This window comes from Xiphophorus hellerii, chromosome 12, assembly GCF_003331165.1.
Source record: "Xiphophorus hellerii strain 12219 chromosome 12, Xiphophorus_hellerii-4.1, whole genome shotgun sequence".
NCBI lineage: Eukaryota > Metazoa > Chordata > Actinopteri > Cyprinodontiformes > Poeciliidae > Xiphophorus > Xiphophorus hellerii.
The window spans coordinates 3,096,282-3,116,506 of NC_045683.1; the positions used below are offsets into that span (position 1 = coordinate 3,096,282).

The 20,225-nt window shown below is 36.0% G+C and overlaps 1 protein-coding gene across 2 annotated transcripts in view; it reads left to right on the forward strand.

The window, feature by feature from the left end:
* Window positions 1–19,385, forward strand: part of LOC116729372 (protein unc-13 homolog B-like) — a 141,376-nt gene extending 121,991 nt beyond the window's left edge. For both annotated transcript variants that reach the window (XM_032577858.1, XM_032577857.1), the window contains 10 exons: window positions 9,646–9,734; window positions 9,833–9,970; window positions 10,757–10,880; window positions 11,780–11,824; window positions 12,574–12,645; window positions 15,215–15,362; window positions 15,456–15,512; window positions 15,799–15,882; window positions 16,551–16,710; window positions 16,784–19,385. In XM_032577858.1, coding sequence (XP_032433749.1) covers window positions 9,646–9,734; window positions 9,833–9,970; window positions 10,757–10,880; window positions 11,780–11,824; window positions 12,574–12,645; window positions 15,215–15,362; window positions 15,456–15,512; window positions 15,799–15,882; window positions 16,551–16,710; window positions 16,784–17,066 — 1,200 coding nt within the window. In that variant the 3' untranslated portion in view covers window positions 17,067–19,385. The remainder of the gene's footprint in view (window positions 1–9,645; window positions 9,735–9,832; window positions 9,971–10,756; window positions 10,881–11,779; window positions 11,825–12,573; window positions 12,646–15,214; window positions 15,363–15,455; window positions 15,513–15,798; window positions 15,883–16,550; window positions 16,711–16,783) is intronic.
* The last annotated feature ends 840 nt before the right edge of the window (window positions 19,386–20,225 follow it).

Genomic DNA, 20,225 nt, shown 5'->3' on the forward strand with positions numbered 1-20,225 from the left:
CCCGTTATTTTCTGTTATTCCTCATTATTTTCCGTTATTCCCCGTTATTCTCCGTTATTTCCCGTTATTCCTCGTTATTTTCTGTTATTCCCCGTTATTCCCTGTTATTCCCCGATATTTCCCGTTCGCTCGTCGCCAGCAGGCCGTTAGCGATAATGAAGGCGAAGACGGCATGGTGGGTAGGAAGCAGCAGAAAATAAAAACCTGCTTTCAGTTTCGCTCTTTTTCGTGGTCTTTATGTTTTAAAATAACCGTCTTTGTTTGGTTCCTTTGGTTTAAATCTTCACCGCCTTCAGTCTCAGGACTCTAAGGTGAGAAGATCACTGAGCTCTTCGTTTTCTTTAATTACTGTCTCATTTCTTTGATTATTTTATTTAGTTTCATTTCTTAATGTTTTTTTATTTTTATTCTACCAAATGTCAGTCTGGCTGCTCAGACTCTGGGGGATCTGAGGTAAGACTAAAGCAAAGGCAACAGAGTTGGGTAGTAACTAGTTACATTTACCTGAGTAACTTTTTGGAAAAATCTTACTTTTAAGAGTATTTATGCCGTATATTCTCTATTTTTTACTTTAGATTCTGTTTTAAACTAAACCTGAGCTTAAGTTAAAAAGTAATTCCCCCTAAACGAATTACTTGTATTTATTTTAGTATACGAGTACCTCATTAGTTTAAATGTACTCATTAAAAAAGTGAAAGTCAAACGGAGAACTTTGAAAAGACTCACAGGTGTTTGTGAGTCTTTTATGTTGCTTCATTTCTTCTTTCAAAATTGTTTTAATTCAGACACATGTAAGGTTTCAATTGAGTTGAATTTGAAGTTCATACTTTGACTAGGCCACTTTAAAACATTCACTTTGTTTAGGTGTTTTGATAAGTGCTCATGCTTCTTAATAAATAAATACACACAAAAAAATTTACTGCACAAACCATTAAGTCAAGCCCCCAGTTAAACATTTTCTTAGATTTTTTTGCATGATAAAAGTTTTTTTTTAACACAAAATGGCTGAAAACTGGAAACTGGGATTTGGGAGTTTGTGATGGAGAAACATTTTGAAGACTACTGAAAAGAAAACGTTAAATCTTTTTCTCATTACTCTGCCTTTGATCTCAGAATTCTCACTTTTTCCTCAAAATTTTAACTTTCATCAGAAGTTTGACCTTTATTCTAACTTTAATATCAGAATAACTCTAACAAAACAAAAAGAGAAAGTCCTTTTTTAGTTCTGTAGAATTGTGCCAGCCTGTGTCGGATGTTTTTATTTGTGGCATGTCATCTAAAGAGAGCAGTTTGTAACTCTGCCCGCTCTCTCTGCTCTGCTGTCCTGTCGCAGGTTGACAACAAAGAGAAGGAGAAGGTCGGTCGGGCCGCTGCGTTTTGTGTACAAAAACAGCTGAAAATGTTAAATGTTGTGAAAAAGTTCAGTAACTTTTCTAACTTATTTCACAAAGTGAGACTCAGATTTGAATAAAAGAAAATCTTTCCAAGTGTTTTTGGTCTAATTTCTAATATATCTTAGTACACTTACAGTAAAACAAAACTGTTTTGCAAGTAGCTTTTCAGCAACAAAAAGGAGCTTGTTTTACTTAAATAATTTCTTAATATTGATTAAAAGTTCTAATTTTATTTATAACAAGACATTTTTTGCATCTTGTAAGTGAAATCTACTAATGGAAATAGAACCTTTTCATCATTATTAAGGAATTTTTTACTTAAACAATAACTAATAATTGACTTAAACTTGACTTACACTTAAACAAGTATAATTAGCTGAAAAGTTACTTATAAGTTAGTTTTGTCTTATTTGACGTTTACTAAAATATTTGAATTAGAAACTAGACTTGGTTAGATTTCTAATATTGAATAAAGAAAGGCTTAAATGAATTTGCGGAATGTGCCAATTTAATAATAATCAGAATAATCAATTGTATTTTGCAGCCTTTTTCTGTAATGAATCAATAAAATATGAGTTTCACTTTCTGAAATAAGTGAGAAAACGCATTAAACTTTTTCCCGATACGTTTTTTGAGCTGTTCTTTGTTATAGTGATCCTTTCTGTTTGAGTTGAAAGACAAAGAATCCCATCAGAGCAGGAAACTGCAGCTGTGCTCATTTATAGACGTCAAAAAGACAAAATAAATTAAAAAGATCAGCTTCCTGCTGTTACATGAAGTTTCCAGACATATTTTATTCTATCTCAGAGAAAAGATGCAGGTTTCTGGCTGCTGCAGTCAGATGACTGAAGAGGGAGCTGAAGTGGAAACCAAACATTTGAGATATTTCAAACTTTTTCTTTTGAGCACAGAACGTCTCCCATAGTGGTAGAAGAAACCTGACTTTAGGAGTTTCCTTTAATGTTTTATTACTGAGCCCATGGCTGTTGGTGAAATCTGGTTGAATTGAATAGATTTTAGTTTGTTTTGTGATTAGAGCAGTTGTTATCTGCCCTCCTCTAGGACGACTCCTCAGCTTATGATGAGAGCGAAGACGAGCAGGAGAAGGTTTGCTTTGTTTGGCCTCTTACTGCGAATGCAAACAATTAATCCACTTAGGATTAATTATCGATTAATGGTTTATTAGATTAAAATTAGATGCATCTGATTAGCTAGTAATGTCCGTTTAGAGTCGCCAGGGGTGTCAAACTCCAGTCCTCAAGGGCTGGTGTCCTGCAACTTTTAGATGTGCCTCTGCTGCACCACAGCTGAATAGAATAATTAGGTCAATAGCAAGGTGCTGGAGAACTGATCTACACAAGGAGGAGGTAATTAAGCCATTTCATTCCAGCGTTTTGTACCTGTGGCACATCTAAAAACTGCAGGCCCTTGAGGACTGGAGTTTGACACCTGTGGTTTAGACCTTCTTTACGTATTTAGTTAGGCTGCCGTCCAGCAGAGGGCGACGCTGGTCGTCCTTAACTGGAGCCAGTTGATACAGAAACAAAGATGGCGGCGCCATAAAAGAACAGGAACGAGGAAAAAAATTCTAAAAAAACTAATTCCAGCTTTTTTTCTCAAAATTATTACTTTTTTCCTCAGAATTTTGACTTTTTCTCAAAATTGACTTTTTTCTCGGAATTCACTTTCTTCTCCAAATATTGGGTATAATCTCAGAAATCCCATTTTTATCTGAATTCTGTTTGTTTTTCTCCAAATTTTTGCTTCAATCTCAGTAGTCTGACAAAAAATTCAAATTCTGTTTAGGGGCCCTATTCTTCCATAAAAAGGCGCTTTATGCGTTTCTTCTTTCAAATAAAAACTCGACAAACTCATTAAAGTTTTCCTCCTAATTGCGCTTCCTTCATCCGAGCTGCCTGATGGAGCAGCGTTAACTTCTCAACAAAAAAATTACTTATTTGCTACGAAGGCGAGGATGTGAAAATACAACTGAGACAAAATAATGTTGAAATTTCATGATTTTTTAAATACAAGAGTAAAAAGGTTTTTAAGAAAATGTCCGCTTATCAATCAATATCTAGTCAATCGATAACATTTGCTCATTAATCGATAACTTGCATCCTTATTTCCATCTTCATTTATTTAACAAACCTTTGCTGCTCATGGAAATCCTCCCATTGGCTCATTATTATCCTCGTTTTTCCTGTGTTGACCAGGTCTCTTGTTTCCGTGCGCCGCTGTCCTGCAGCTTTCAGATGTGTCTCTTCTGCAGCTGGATCAGGTTAATGGCTGCTTCCATTCAGCCGTTTTGGCAAGAATTGCATCCAAAAGCTGCAGGATAGTTGCTCTCCCTAATCCATTTCCCTCCTCTTATCTTTATTTAAACTGTCATGTTTTTCTGTTCTTCCTTTCTTTGGTCAAAAGCTTGACGAAGAGAAGGTGAGCCATAAACAGAATAACTTGACATTTACATTTGTCTTTATTGGTTTTTATTGGTTTTATTTAAGATTTGAACCAATTTTCTATTTCTTTTTTAATATTTCAATCTCTTTTCAGACCGAAACCAAAAAGGAAAAGGTTTGTTTGTGCTTCTAATTCCTCATCCTGATAGTATTTCACAAATCTTTAGCCAGTTTTTGCGGTAGACAATATGGCTGGAAAAAATTTGGGCGATATAAACTTTTCATATCAGTCTATCAATCATTATTGATTAGTTTTTGTTTTAGGAGAAGGTCAGTGAACTTTCTGAAAGTGATAGAACAAGATGGCCGCCAGCATGTTGTTTTTGCTTAGAGTGTGTGTGAGGATGTACAGCAGAAGCTCTGGCTCACACACACACGTGTCCTTACAGGCTGAAAAGAAAGATGAAGAAAAGCAGGTTTGTGATCTCATTTCACCTCCATCTGGGGAAAACTTCCTTTTAGCTTTTCTTTACTGTATTGCTTCCTGAACCGGCTTATCTTTACACTTTAGACTGGTAGGTTTTGTTACTTATTTCCCTTAATGATTAGTTTATTTTAAACACATACAGTATATGTTTTAACTTAAAACAAAACGCCTCAGCTAGTTGTGAAACATTATGATTATTGGGGCCAGACGAAAAAGTTTTTTTATTACTAGAATATGTCTTAATAATATGACAATTGAGCCATAAAATTACCAGAAGAAAGTAGAAAAATACACAAGAAAAGCTTTGATAGTTAAAAAAATCCAACTCAGTCGTTTGCTCAATAGCTTCAAAGTCCTGCTACTGACTAGAATTTGATGCTGATGTATTAAAATATAAAGAATTTTTTCATTTGTAAAACTGACACCGATATATAACTGCAAATGATTGTCAACATTCGTCATTTTGATTTTTAATAATTTGTTTGTGGGGGAATTCTTATAAAGTTACTACTTCATTAATATTCAACCTTGTTATAACATTTTTCTGGTAATAGACATTTTTCTTGCATTTTTACAACTTTATTCTTGTATTATTATTTTGACTTTGTTGTATAATTTTATTCTCACACAATTACGACTATTCTCATTTTCCAACTTTATTGTGGTATTATGACTTTATTCTCATATTATCTCATTCTTGTAACACTGACTTTAGTCACATATAATTATAACTGTATTCTCATATTATTTTGACTTTATTCTCATAATATAATGTCTTTAATCTGGTAATATAGCATTATTGTCATAAAACTATGACTTTATTCCCAAAATGGAAAAAAAAAGAGTCTTGGCTTTAATACTCGCCATAAAATATATTTGTTTATTGTGCAAGGAAAATATTGCATAACTTCTTTCTTGAATGTTTTCATCCTCATTTTTGCCAAAGGAGGAGTCTAACACCAAAGAGGTGGGTTCTTAAATCACATTATTAATTACTTAAGTGGAAGAAAAAAAGGTGATAAAACAAACCACCAATTACCCAGAAGAAGCTCACTTTATTCTTTTTATGCCAAGACTTTCCATTTAAAATTAGGAAATGTAAATGCAGATTAAAACTATAAATGTGAATGGAGAGGAAAAACAACAGAATTCAAAAGCTCTTCTTGTACATCCTGATTGAAACTGTTAAGCTTGTTTTCCTTTGTCCAGCTTTAAAATAATTGATAAAAACTAAAGAGACATTTTTTTATTCCTGATTTTTAGGGGTTTTAATGTCTTTAGAGGAGAACATAATTCAAATCCTATTATTAGATCAAATAACCACAGATCAACTGTAAAGATGTTCATGTTTCTATATGTTGACATTGTGTGTAATAACTTTGAGACCCAATTAAAGTCGACCGGGTCAATGGTTCTGTCTGCTGACCCAGTTTCCTCCCACATTTCCCAGAAGTGTTTCCACTTAATTCTACCATTAGTGGCTGCTAGAAACCCATTTTGGATCTATTTGTCCATTATTTACCTCTGCTGAGTGTGCTTTTAGATTGTTGCTAGCATAACGGGGAGAAAAGGCTTCCTTAGATGGTAGTCGTTTAATGTTTTATTTTTTGTTTGGTTTGCTTTTTAGTCAAAAGACGAAGTCAACAAGGTTTGTTTGCTTAGTGAACATCATCTTTCCTTCCCATTTTATGTGATAGATATAGATTGTTGGTACTGGAATATGACAAGTGGAGAGTGCCTAATTAGTAACTGATGAAATAATTGTTTACATGTGTCATTCATTTACTAAAATGAATGACTCATTAAATGGTTTCATATCATTTTAAAAGTTAGATAAAATTATTTCATCATTTAATACATTATTTCATGTTCCAGTGTTTTCAGCACATCAATTTAAACGGTCATTTTCACCCATTAAACTCTGTGGGTGGGACTAACGGAGACCTTGATCTCTGATTGGCTGCTTCTGTACAGATCCCGATGTCTGATTGGCTGCTTCAGAGTCGAGATAACTTTCACTAACTTGGCTACAACTCTGAGGTCAATATTTTCACTCGAAAGTGCATAAATATATCCAATAAGTTGTTGTACTTTATTTACTACAAATTCTTAGTGAGCAGCTCCAGCCTCGACAGCTCTAGTTGGGTCTGAAATATCAAATATCGATAATAATAGCAAGGAAAAAGCTGTCACAGACGACTGAATCAACTTTAGCCCCGCCCACTAGCTAACAGCGGCTAACGCTATCTTGTGACCTTCTTGCTGACATTTCAGACCAAATTAAAGATATACAGGCTGGAGTTGCTCACCCAAAGTTTGTAGTAAATTAATTATAGCAATTTATTGGGATTAACTCCACAGTAATAGTGAAAATATTAACTTCAGAGCGGTAGCAAACTTCAAAGGCATTGTCTTTACTCGCTGTATGAAGCAGCCAATCAGACGTCAGGGTGTCTGTAGAAGCGCCCAATCAGACGTTAGGCTGTCCCTTAATCCCGCCCAGCGAGTTTGATGGGTGAAAATGACAGTTTTTCACCCATTATAATCATATTCATTATAATCATCATGATTAGAATTAATCATGAATTAATTATAGTCACTTTGTGCCCATCTGTCATCAAGTGATACTTATTATTATGTTTGTCTTATTTTTTAAATGTTATTTTTTCTTCTGGAAAGACTGAAGCCACTGCTGTGGTCACAAAGAAGGTACGAAACTAAATGGTCAAAGATGATTTTGCTGCACTTTTAGTTACAAAGTTTGTTATACTAACAGAGCAGGGATTAGTTATGTGAACTGTGTTTTTTTTCATATACAGAAAAATTTTATAATTTTCAAACATTAACTCAATACTTACTATTCAACATCTTTGCTTTTTGTTGGTTGATCCATCCGTCCCATCCAAGATGTGTACATTGCAGTCTGCAGATTTTTTTTATTGAACCACTTAAGATTATTTTACACAATATTAGAAATTCATGAAAAACTCAATTTCTTTTGTAAATAAGAAAATCAACATTTTTATTGCATTCTTTTAGTGAATGCTTGATCATTTGTAGCAAAGGATGCAAATACTAACATCAACATTTAATCAACTTATCAATACAGTACAGGGCTGAGCTGTCCTTTTATTGATTAATAAAAGGAGATTTTATTTTTTAAATATGGAATTTGAATTTGGTGAGACTAAATCTCAGGAGTTCTGGGTAAAACATATTTATTTTAAATGTAAAATATGTATAATTTTTATACAGTTCTGGCTTAATTACTGCACTGAGTATAGAGTTTGTATACCCCAGTTTTTGATTAATCAATTACTAAAGCAGTGGACAATTATCATTTAATTGTGATTAATCTGATTAATTGTTTCACCCCTTGTGTAAATGCTAAAAAAAGCTTTTTTCCTGTTCATTTTGCCCTTTAAGGGAAGCTGCAGGGTGACAGTGTCAGTTTTGCCCTTATTATCTGCTGCTTTAAATTGAGTAAACTTCCAGCAGTGAAGGTAAACAGAATATACTAGCTTAAATCCTAAATATCTTATCATAGGATGTAAAAACTGTACATGACCTTCAGTTTGATGTTTACATGCCCATAAATATGTTTTACGTGACTTTGCATAAACACAAAGTCACATTTCTGTCGGTCACAGTTTTGTTGACCGACCTTTCACCTCCAACATTTATCAATTATAATGCAAGAAGGCAAAGCTTTAGTCCGCTTATGTAGACTCTGTGGCAGCGTGCCCAGTGTCTGCTAGCTAATAACGCTCTTCTGCGTTATTGATGGAGCTTTTTAATAAAGACTGATTAGGACATTCGCCTTGTATTCGTCCAGCTGCTGCTGCTTTGACTGGTGTAACACAGAGAGCACGCAAAGCATCCAAATGAGCTGCAGTTTTCTTACTCCTAGATTTATTTTATTGGTTTTCTACCAAGCAGCTCAAGGCCAAGTTTAATGTTGAAGGGTTTTTTCCATGAAGAAGCTTCATGTTGTGCCCGCGATTTTTGGCCCGTTTTGGCTTCTGTATTTGTTTCTATACAGAAAAGAACAAGAAAAACACAGAACTTGGCTTTCTGTTAACACTTAGTAGCTATTTTTCCTTAAATATACCCGATTAGATTTATTATAAACACAATCCTTATGTAGGTGGGGAAAGTCTGGAGTTTGATTTCCAGGTCTGGATAGGTTTGGAAAATAATAAGAGCATGTCAAAATCATTTCTCTCTAGTTGCCACTTTATCCCATCCTTAATTTCTTCTTTTTCCACTTATTTCTTTTCCTGTTTGTCCTACTTTTCTTCCTTATGTTTTTCTTCCTCTTTTTGTCATCCTTCGTTCCTTTCTTTCCTTACTCGTATCCTATCTCTCTTCCTTCCTTGTGTCCTTTGATTTTTTTTTTCTTTCAGTCTTGTCCTTTCCTTCCTTCTCACCTTAAAAAAGACATTTATATGGGCTTAAGATGGAAGAACAATTTTAAAAATGAAATTATTAATATTATTAGTGCCTCTAACAGAGCCACTAACTACAACATTCCTGTAGAAGTTAGTGGTGCTGCATTGCTAGCTTGTATATAAACAGAAAAAATACAAGAAAATGTGCAAAAACAATATTTAAAGACTATTTAAATGTCTTTCAAAATAATCGTAATCCTGAGATGTCAAATTTTAAAATTTGACAAGCGGATTACAAACAATCCTTCAACTTACAAGGTAACGGCTAGTGGTTTTAAACAGCCACTTTGCTAAGCTTCTGTAGCAGCTAGCTGTGCTGCAGTGCTAGCTTTACATAAACAGAAAAAACAGAAGGAGATTTACAAAACCAATGTTTAAAAACGATAATCATATACCAAAGTAAGTGGCACATTTTATTTTAAAGTTTGCCAAGCTAATCACAACAATCCTACAATTTATAAACTAACTTTCTGTAGCAGTTAGCTTTGCTGCATTGCTAGCTTGTACAGAAACAACATAAGGCTATAACTATCTTACATTGTACAATAATCATAAGCCAGGTTAAATGTCACATTTTAAAAATTGTCAACGATTAATAATTTAGACAGGCTCCTTGCTAATTCTTTGTAGCAGCTAGCTGTAGTGCTGTGCTAACATTAGCTTGTAGCTCCTCTCTGCTCTTTTTCAACAATATTTATGTTCTGAAGAGCAAAAAAGACGTTGGTATGAGCTGAAAATGGAAAAACCATTGAAACCATGAAAACTGACACTGGAGTGTCTCCTTAACGGGGCAACTGAGCAACATTGAATGTGACATTGCAGCCCGGTTCTGGGTGCAGGTACCGACTCCAAACTGCGTTGGCCCTGTTAGCTTATCTCTTTAATCCTTTTTGTTTCTAACCATGTTGCAGTTGGATACTGAAGCCGCCAACATCCTCAACGAACTCCAAGTGAAGCTCAACACCGTCCTGGACAACTTTAGTGCCGTGTTTGCCAAAAGGTAACAACCCTCAGGACCTGGTTCGGATCTAAACCCAAATTAATGTGAACAATATAAAAAAAAAAAAAAACATGTTTTGCTAACTCAATCCACTCCAGTTTCCAGAATCGTATAAACAGCTGCATGCGACAGATGGCGGAGATCCTCTACCAGATGAAAGGCCCACCCAACCACAACACTGCGGAGGCAGACGCCGACACAACGCTGAGGCCCCTAATGGAGTTTCTGGATGGGAAGTAAGTCATCAAGATGCTCACCATCTACTGTAGAGTAGGACCATTTTTATGGATATATAAAATACTCAAATATTTGAAAATTCTGAACTTATTAAACTTCTTTTTGGGACCAAGATGGAACCATTTCACATGTGACACTTTAAACCTGCTGATGTGTATGCTAACTAATAATGTACAGTAATTTTCCTGAGTAAAATCATTTTTTGCTTGTTTGGGTTTGTTTTGCTTTTTTTTTTGATACGGCACCAAAACTGGCCCAGCCTTCGGGCCCTTAATCTCCTATCTCCGGCCCTGCTCATTTCATTATGACGGCCATTGTAGATAAAAAAAAAGGGAATGAATTTTCAGAAAAAGACCTAAACATTTTCTAGAAAAACAACAAGGACATTTCTGAGATTCAAAAGTCAAAAATCTTTGTTTTTCTAGAAGATTTCTGATATTACCTTCAAAATTTGAGTTTTTTTCTAGCAAATTCTCATTTGCTAGAAAATGATGCTAAAATGATTTTGAGGATAATCTCAAAATTTCCAAGGAAAATTTCTACTTTTCAAGCTAAAAAATTTCTGAGATTTTTCTAGAAAATTTCTGTGATTTTTCTAGTATGTTGTCGTACATCTGCCTTTCAGACAAAACAGCAAATAATTTCATTCATAATTGAAAATGAAGGTTAAATATCTTCAAATAGAATGTAGACTGTTAATTTGTGCTAGTTTGGCGTATTTTCTCAGGCTGACCTCTTTAATATTTCATATTTTAAACTCCCATGTTTTTTCTTTTGTGATCCAGCCTCAGCATTTTTGCTGACATCTGTGAGAAAACGGTGCTGAAGAGGATCCTGAAGGATCTGTGGAAGATCGTCCTGAACAGCCTGGAGCGGATCGTCGTCCTTCCTCAGAGCAACGACAGCCTGGTGAGAGAAACTCTGGCCTGGAGAAAATTAGAGTCACAAAACCACTCAGATAATGGGGTTTATTTTAAAAATTATACATAAAAACCTCCAGAATCAAAGCAGCAGGACTGTAATTTTCTCCCTTGTTATCTACAATGCACCAGGAAAATTGCCAATTATAAGAGTAGAGGAAGAGGAGAAAAGGTTTCATACAACGACAATAAAAGTCAGGTTAGAACCATGTATAGCTAAATGAAACTCATAAATTTACAGTAAAATTAGTTTTTATTGTAAGACTCTGTTTTTCAAAGTGGAGCGTTGGAGGGAGGATGAGAAAAAAATGGGGGAAAAAATCAATCAGATTGTTTTTTATTAATGTAATCTCTTTTTTCAGTCATTATTATAAAACATAAGTTGAAATGGTAACACTTTATGTGAAGACTCTGAACATGAAGAAGTTTTCATGAAGGTTTGGCTGTTTGGTAAATAAGGACATTTATTGCAAAGTCTACACTTTTAATGCAACTTTGCATTAAAAATGTCTATTGAATGACGCATCATGACAACAGAAACAAACATTCATGAAGATTCAGGAAAACTTTATTTTCCATGCTGCCAGTCAAATGTATAAAGTTGCTTTATGCTAAATGAATGTAATAATTTATCAACAGTAATTAAAAGTGAGTAAAAAAGTCAAATGTAATGTTTCTTTTCCTATTTTGTAGCATCTTACCTGCATGACGTGTAAATCATAGGCTGTGCTGCCCCCTGCTGGTGGCTTTCAATCTCTGTTTTGCTTTTCCAGGATATTGCAAAGGTTTTTCTAAGTATTTTCTCTCTGTTGTGTGTGTGTGTGTGTGTGTGTGTGTGTTTGGGATGAATTACTTTCAGATTAAATCTTTTTCTCTGTTTATTTTCAGGGAGCTCAGCTCCTCACAGCAGCCAAAGGACTTTCTAATCTCAAGGTAGCAAAGCTTCAATCAGAGGCATTTATTTCTCAGGTTTCTGGGGCCTAATTAGACCTTATTAATAATTACTGATTATGTATAAAAATAAATTGCTGATAAGTAAAATTAAAAAGCCTCAAAATAGGCATTTTTAATTCACACTGATTTTCTTGGATTGGCTAGAAACTAAAATGCAATAAATGGAGTGTGAATACTGTAGCAGTGGTGTTCAAACCTTTGGAACAAAATTTAGTCATTTCTGAGCAATAAAATCAACTCTTTTTTCAATCACCTGCTAGAAATAATACATTTTTATACTAATCCTAGAAATTTTCTGGGAAAAAAAAAGTTTGCTTTAGCCAAATTTAATAACTTGTAAAAGCAGATTTGGGCAGCAAAGTCAGCTGTTTGAGTTAAAGTAACTCAATGTGGTTCTTCATGGGGACAGAGAAATAATTGCTGTTGCTAACATTTTGTATTGTAAAATTTCAATTTGTCTGTGTTAATTTGCCCCAACTAAAAATAAAAAGTCTCCATCTACGTCAACCACCTGGAGTAAATTTGTATAATTCTTGAACTGAAATCAGGGGCCAGAAACAATCAGTTCAGGGACTGCAAGTGGCCCCCTGGCCACACTTTGAACACCTCTGTTGTTAATCCTCATTCTGTGCGCTGGTAAATAATTTGCTGACTGCATTTCTAACTTGTAGATCTGGTGATTTTATCTTGAATGTTGCTTTATTTACGTTTTGTCTTTGTTCTTTCAGGGAGGAGCTGAAGCTAAAACTCTGACTCCTAAGCAATGTGTGATTATTGATGCAGGACTGGAGACCATCAAGGTAGGTTTAACATGCACTCCTAAGTAACTAAGATAGGGTTCACAATTTAATTTAGTTATTTATCCATCTATTATTGTTATTTTAAAATGCTGAGGAAAAAGTGTATCAATACACTCATTTTATTGTCGCACTCAAAAACAGTTTTGAAGCTGAAATATTAGAAAAGTAATTACTAGCTAAATAATGTTGTAGCTGCCCATCCCCCTTCTCTCTCTACTTCTCACTCTCTACTTCCTCTTCTGAGAGGTGAGATGTGCTACCAGCTCTCTGTCTAACGGGTGAAATGAGTTTCCTAAATCTGCTGGGATTTATCCTGTCCAGAACTGAAGTAAACTCTGTTTAAAGCTGGTCATGAGAAATGATTCGCCTGGTTCCTGACGAACTACATCCAGGTGTTCCAACCTTCTTCCCCCTGTGAATTAGCCAGACTGAGCAGCCTGCAGCCAACTAGTTTCACAGAGCTCACCTGTTAATGGCTGCTCTTCTCTTTATTACAACTGGCTCTTGTTATTGAACCAGGTTGGTTTTAGTGACTCGGATGAGTCCCAAGGATGTTGTTTTACATATAGTTTTGGATTAAAAGCAAACTATAAAATATTTTCCACTTTTTCCTCTCCAGAATCAAACATCAAAGCAAAGAGTACTGATTTAGAGCGGCAGGCTTTGGGTCTTAGGGTGACTTCCTCATGTGTGTAGCGTTCCTCAGCTTCTTGTCTTGCGGCTCTGAAGCTCCCTTCATCTTGTCTCACAATCTTTCTGGTCCGTTGAGATGTAGACGAGCTGACTTCATGGAAGGAAGGCCACAGTTCTTCTTCTTTGCCTTTGTTCTTTGTCTTGGTCTTGGTCTTCATCTTTGGGGTCTGAACCGAGCTGATAAAAGAAGTGCGATTTGAAGCCACATGTTGCGGGGCTGATGGGTTGGTCTTCATGCACAGGGCAGTCTTCGGCTCTGGGTTGCTCAACGGTCCTCCTACGTCCGTTGCCTGCACAACCTTTTCTTTGAAAAGTTTAAGTTGTTCAACAATCTGTTCCCAAGTGAAGCATTGATCATCTTTGCTCTCCTGTTAGCTCTCCTTTTTCCCCTAACCTTTCGCCCACCATCCACCTCCAACATATCAGTGATCTTTAATTGCAGTTACCCGTTTTACACCATCTCAAGTTCAATGTCAAAACCACATCCATACCCTTTTTTAGTTTTTTTGATTCAGTATGCATTTATAATATAACCATAGCTTATTAGTTACTCTTATTATAATCTTAATGTGAGTTATTACAGATGTTTTCTGAAAAAAAAACAAGAATAATCCATGATTCTAATTATTTGACACCAAAGTTACAGTTACTTGTTTTACTTGTAAGTGTTCCCACAAGTGTAAGTGTTATTATAAGTAAACCAATATTAATATAAGTATTTTACTTTGGGTCTTTTCCAATTACTCAAAATGTTTAGATTTAATTCTTTAAAACTTTCATGCTTTGAAATAAGGAATAGTCTCAACTATTTTTATAAATCTGCAGGCTGGTAACTTACTTCCTCTTTTTTCAGGAAACCTGCTTTTCCTGTTTCATGACTCTCTCTGACTGACTATGATTTCTTATGATTAGATAGAAAAAAGACGTAGAATTAAAGCAAAGTTTGCAGGAGACAAAAACAACACACAACCAGATTGATTTTTTATTGAAGTTTAAGTCTACTGTTGGGTCTAGATGTCACTTGTGTGATTAATTTTAAAGGTAACTTTATTTATTGTTACTAACTAAAATCTCCATCACGGGGAAGTGGGATGATCTCGGGGGTTTTTGACACTAGCTAAATAATAAACTACATGTCTAAGTGTTTTTCAAACACATAAATGCTCAAATAGACGAAAGTTTTCAAGGTAAAAAGCCATAAAGTCCATTCAGAATGTTCTAGAGCCGTTTACTTTCTCCTAACTGCCAGAATTCTTGTTGACATGGTTACCGGACAAGTACACATCAAAGATAGTTTGATGCTAAGAGCACTCACTCAGTCGAGTTTCTACATGCCAAAGATATTTTGTAACACAAATCCTCATTCTGAACTCGACCACCAGTGAGAGGAAAGATGGAGAAACCAGTTGTCCAGCAGCAGCCGTCCACCTTACCTTTTTCTGACTCTTCGCTGACATCTTTGAGTGAGACATCTCTGAAATGTGATCAGAGATGTCTCACTCTGATCACATTTCAAACCCAATTTTTTTTCACCCATTTTTAACATGAATTTATTCATGCAATTATTGATGCAACTTTTTAACAAATAAAAAGTGTAAAAATAAAACAAAATTGGCCTTATTAATAAAAACCGCCACTGTAGAAACTAAAATTTTACATTATTAAAAAGAAATCACAGCGCCTTACAAAAGTATTCACAGTTGGTGTTTTACATGAAATTCCAATAGAAAAATACAATGAAATGAGATGTGTATACTTTTACCCACTCAACATAGCCAGCTTATTTGTGTAGCTTTCTGCCACTATAGACTAATTTACAGTATTTGACAGAATGGCGTAAGATAATGAAACGTTTCCTTCCTCTGTTGCCAATCAGCAATACTTCCACGCTGGAGGAAACGGGCTCAAGAAGGCATTCGTTGAGAAAAGTCCTGAGCTAGCTTCTCTGCGCTACGCTCTCTCTCTCTACTCCCAGAGCACCGACGCACTAATCAAAACCTTCGTCACCACGCAGCATTCCCAAGGTGATCCCACACATACTCCACATGCGTCTGATGCTGGTTGTGTGGTTTATTTGTCTTAAAATCATCTATTTGTTTAATTTGTTGTTGTCTCAGTGCATGATGGGATTGGCATCAGAATCACTGGTAATGAGAAGATTAAACCCGACAGAGGTGAGGCTTTCTGCAACTTATTGGTGTTGGGGATTCATAGGGTTTGTTTTGTTCAGTTGGTTAACAGTTTCCAGCTTTAACTCAAAATGGAGCCTTTCTTTATCGTTTTCCATTGTTTTTACCAACTTCTGTTGGGACTACAGGATATTTAATAAGTTTAAAGTGGGAACTGAAGATGATAAAATGGGTTCCGGAAGCTATGATGAACATGATAAGAAATTATTGAAACTGCGATGAAGTTTGTGAGGTGTTGTGACTCATATTGATATTGTTGGTGGTGATACAGGCTCTGGGGTGGAGAAGCCAATCGGAGAGGCTGTTCTGCAGATCGACATGCTGCTCGGAAAGGAACGCAAGATCAACGTCAGGGGTGAGAACTTATCCTGCCGAAACTTTAAACGTATTTGCTGAAGTTCAGACTACATGTAAAGTCTCTGAAACGAAGGAAGCAACAAAGACTGTTTCCTTTTCTTGACTAAATAAAAGATTAGCATATTTCTGCTAATGGACGGTAGAGGAAATAGGCAACCCAGTGGGCAACCAGCCTAAACTTGCCAATTGCTAGCTTATCCAATGCTAACACTAGCATATCTGTACTAATGGACAGTAGAGAAAGTTAATTGTAACTACCATTAAGGTTCTATGCTTTTATTTTGGTAACTTTCTTGTTGAGGTAGCTATGGTAACGGACTGCAGTTCTGCCTGATAAGGTTAACAGCAAAACAGAAAAAAAGGATAAAAAGCAACTAAATTTTAGCTTCAGTCGATAAGGAACAAGCTCAGTAACAGCGATTGGAGTTTATTTGAAATGCTCATGAAAAAAATCTGATTAATGAAAAGAATTGTACCGATGTAATGAGCTCAGCATAACGACAGATGGAGAAAACGATTGTAATTCTCATTTGTTCTTGTCTAGCTGTTACGTTGGTTCATGAATAATAATTTATCATCAGTCCAATGGACTGGATGTTAAAGTTCTTTTCCTCGTTTGCTTTCTTGTTGTTAATTTCCTGTCTGCGTTCAAATCTGTCCCATCAGTCATTGCGGTGAACGACATGAAGTGGCAGACCTCCGGGATGTTTCGTCCGTTTGTCGAGGTCTCCATGGTCGGCCCCTTTTTGGCCGACAAGAAGCGAAAGTTCACCACGAAATCTAAGAACAACAGCTGGACCGCAAAGTTCAACGAGACTTTCCAGTTGTAAGTACCGCCAAGAGTTCCTGAACGCGTCACGTTAGTTTCTGGTTATTTGCTGGTTTTTCTGCTTCTGCAGCGTTTTGGGTAAGGAGTCCCCGGACTGCTACGAGCTCCAGGCGACGGTGAAGGACTACTGCTTCGGCCGGGCGGACCGCGTGGTCGGCTTGGCCGTGCTGCAGCTGAGAGACGTGGCCGACAGGAAGAGCTGCGTGTGCTGGTGTCCCCTCGGGCCGCGCGTCCACACCGACGACACGGGCCTGACGGTGATGCGTATCCTGTCCCAGCGGCCGGCCGACGAGGTGGCCAAGGAGTTTGTGAAGCTGAAGTCCGAAACTCGGCCGGCGGAGGAGGGCAGATGAGCCGATTCTGACTCAGGACTGAGTGATCGCTGCGTTTCCATTGAAAAATGCACAAATTGAAATTATGAAAAATAATTTGCTTAATGGAAACACGCCAATTTATTTAAAACACATCGGCTACTAATGTTCCTAAATATCTGATGCAGAACTGATGCGGTTTTAAAAGAAATCATTTCCCCTTAAACCAGGAAAGTTTCCAATGGTTTGTTCTGTTTCCCTTGAAAATATTCACCAACTCTGTTTCCACTAACCATAAAATTGTGAAAATTGAAATTATGAAAATAGATTATCTTAATGGAAACACGCCAACTTTGGAAAAAAAACAACACATTTTTGATGAAAAGGTTTTAGCACTAAGATGGTGTTTTCATCAAAATTGGTTTATTTTGCATCACGAGTCACATGATCAACAACCGGATGTTACTACTGGCAGAAACAACAAATCTCATGTTACTGTCTACATCTGTGATTTTTTAATGATTTATTGTCTGAACGGGCTTATTCACAAGTGATTTTAATTTCATATTTTGTTTGTGAATTGACAGAGATTTGCACACATTTGTATTACAAATGCAGCTACTGATTGTATATGGCAATTCAACCTGCTACTTATAAAACACAATTTATAGGGCGCATTTTCAAAGATCTTAAAATCCTACAACAAATGATTGATTTTTGGAATAACAAATGTATTTGTTTTGGTTGCATTTACCCAGAATGCATTGCACTGCAGTCCACTTCCTGCTTTTGGAGCAGTCTCTGGTCCGCTTCGCATCCACATATGCATTCGAACCGCACCACAGTTCACTTCAATCGAACTGAGACCGAAGTTTTTCGGCGGACCAGAGTTCGCTTTTTTTGGTTGGTTAGCATTCACACCTCCCAACTGAACCGGACTTTCTAGACAAATGGACTGGAGTGGGATTCAATCGAAGTGAACAGGGCTAGTGTGAATGCACCTTTTGACTACTTTGAGGCTTTAAGAGTCCTCATAAATATCTCTTGTGCCATCAGTACCACCATTTATTCTGACACTGGACTCAATATGAGGGGATAATGAAAGAAAAATCTCCAGAGATTAGTCTGAAAATTCAGTAGCAAATGGTTTCTTCTTCCCCCTGTTGGGTTCAAGCCTGATTTTACACTCGTAGCACCAGATGTGTCTTAAAGGAAGTAGATGTTTTAATTCTGTTCCCAACAGGAAGTGTGTCATCTCCAATCGTTGTTGCTTTTAATCATTGAATGGCTGGTGCGAAAATCATACAGGACTATGATGATGTAGCAAGTTCTCATTTATGACAAAGCCTTAAACAGATGGTTAGCTCAGTTTACTTTGAAAGATTACAGTAAACTGCTGTTTGTTTGATTCACCATTGAAAGACTTTTAGCTTTTTTTTAACTGCATTTACAGTTTCCACAAACTGAGGAACGATTCAGATGGTGTAACCTTAAAATGTATTCATGCGGTGGTGGGCACACTTTGGCTAACCTGCTAATAGAAGTGCTAACTTTTCATTTAGCGTTTTAGTATATTTGCTAATTTCCTTGGCTGTTTTGTAAACTTTTAGTTGTTCAACATCTGGGTCAATGTTTTGGTTGTCAACTTAAGAATTGATCAGGTAGTTAGATGTTTTCATTCATGCTTTTATTTTGAAGCGAGTCAAGACTGTTTCGGCAGCAGTTCCATTTCCTGTCCTAGTTGTGTAATAAATTTGACTGTTCAGGGTTACATAACATGTTACAGAGTGAGCGTAAACATGGTTGAATTTAGCGTTTAGCATTAGCTTCTGCTAAACGTCATGTTATCATAGGATTTTAGCTTTGGGGTTAGCACAGCTAGCTTTTTAGGTAGCGATGCCCACCACTGCGGTCTCTCTAAACAAACCTGCAGCATTGATCAAACCGAATGACGTACATCGTTTAGTTCTGCGATCCTGTGCGCTGACTACGTGCCAAGGATGGCGAGTCGCATTTTTTCTGTTTCAGTTTCTTTCTGAGACAAATGTGGCCTTTCTACAGTCTCATATTTTGCCGAAATCCGCCTGGCCCTTATTAAACCGAACAGTCTGCAGTGAGTTGAAGACCTACCGGCCACATCTGGAGTGACAGCTGAACACTTGCACTCTGCTTAGAGCAAAATTGTAAAAATATAAAAGCATGTATTTATTGTACACAAGATCCACTAGATTTGTGATTTTTTTTTCCTGTATGTACTGTGAAACCGAGTAAATTTATGTAATTATAAATCTCCCAATGTGACATATGTTGAATATACTTGTAACAACATTTTGTACATAAAATATTTATGAATCAAAAAGACTTTATTGTTTTGACTTATTTTTATTAAGTCTACTTTCACTTTGCATTCAATTATTTTGCTTGTAATCCTAAAGCTCACAGCTTCCTGCAACACAGTTTCCCTCAGACAAAATAATTAAGGGAATGAAACTGTTGGGAATATATGACACCATATATGACACCGTCAAAAGAAAACTCAAATTTTGAGATTTAAGAAGTTTTCTTTAAAAAAAAAAAAAAAAACAAAACATGGTGATTTGAGTTTCAAGAGTCTGAAATGTTTTGACTTTTCAAACTCAGAAAATTTCCAAAGTCAAAAATGTGCCTGTTGAAACGTGAGATTAATCTCAGTTTCTGTTTGCGGTACCAAATTTTCGACTTTTGAAACTTTTCTAGAACATTAGAGAATCTAATTTTCTGAGTTTTTTGGCTTGTGTAAGTGGAAAAAAAGGAAGATTACATTTCCACCAAAAAATGAGGAAATTTCAGTTTGAAAAGTCAAAGATTTCCCCCCAAAAACCTGAAATTTTGAGATTAATTTCAGAAATTCTCTAGAGAAAATGTTCAAATTTTTTTGTTTCTTTTCTAGCAAATTTGGAATTTTTGGAGCTCAGAAATTTCTTTCTATTTTCTAGAAAATTTCAGAATTTTTTTTATTTATTTACTCTTGGAGAGCAAAAATATCTTTTTGGTTTCGGGGGGATAATACTGGTGATGAAATGAAACATTTAGTTTTTTATTCAGAGCAATATTAGTTTTTTTCTTAAGTAATGATAACCAGTCCAGTATAAAGATCTGAATCCAGCTTTAATTACACACAGAATCAAACAGTAACACCTGAATTACTATGCAAAAATAAAC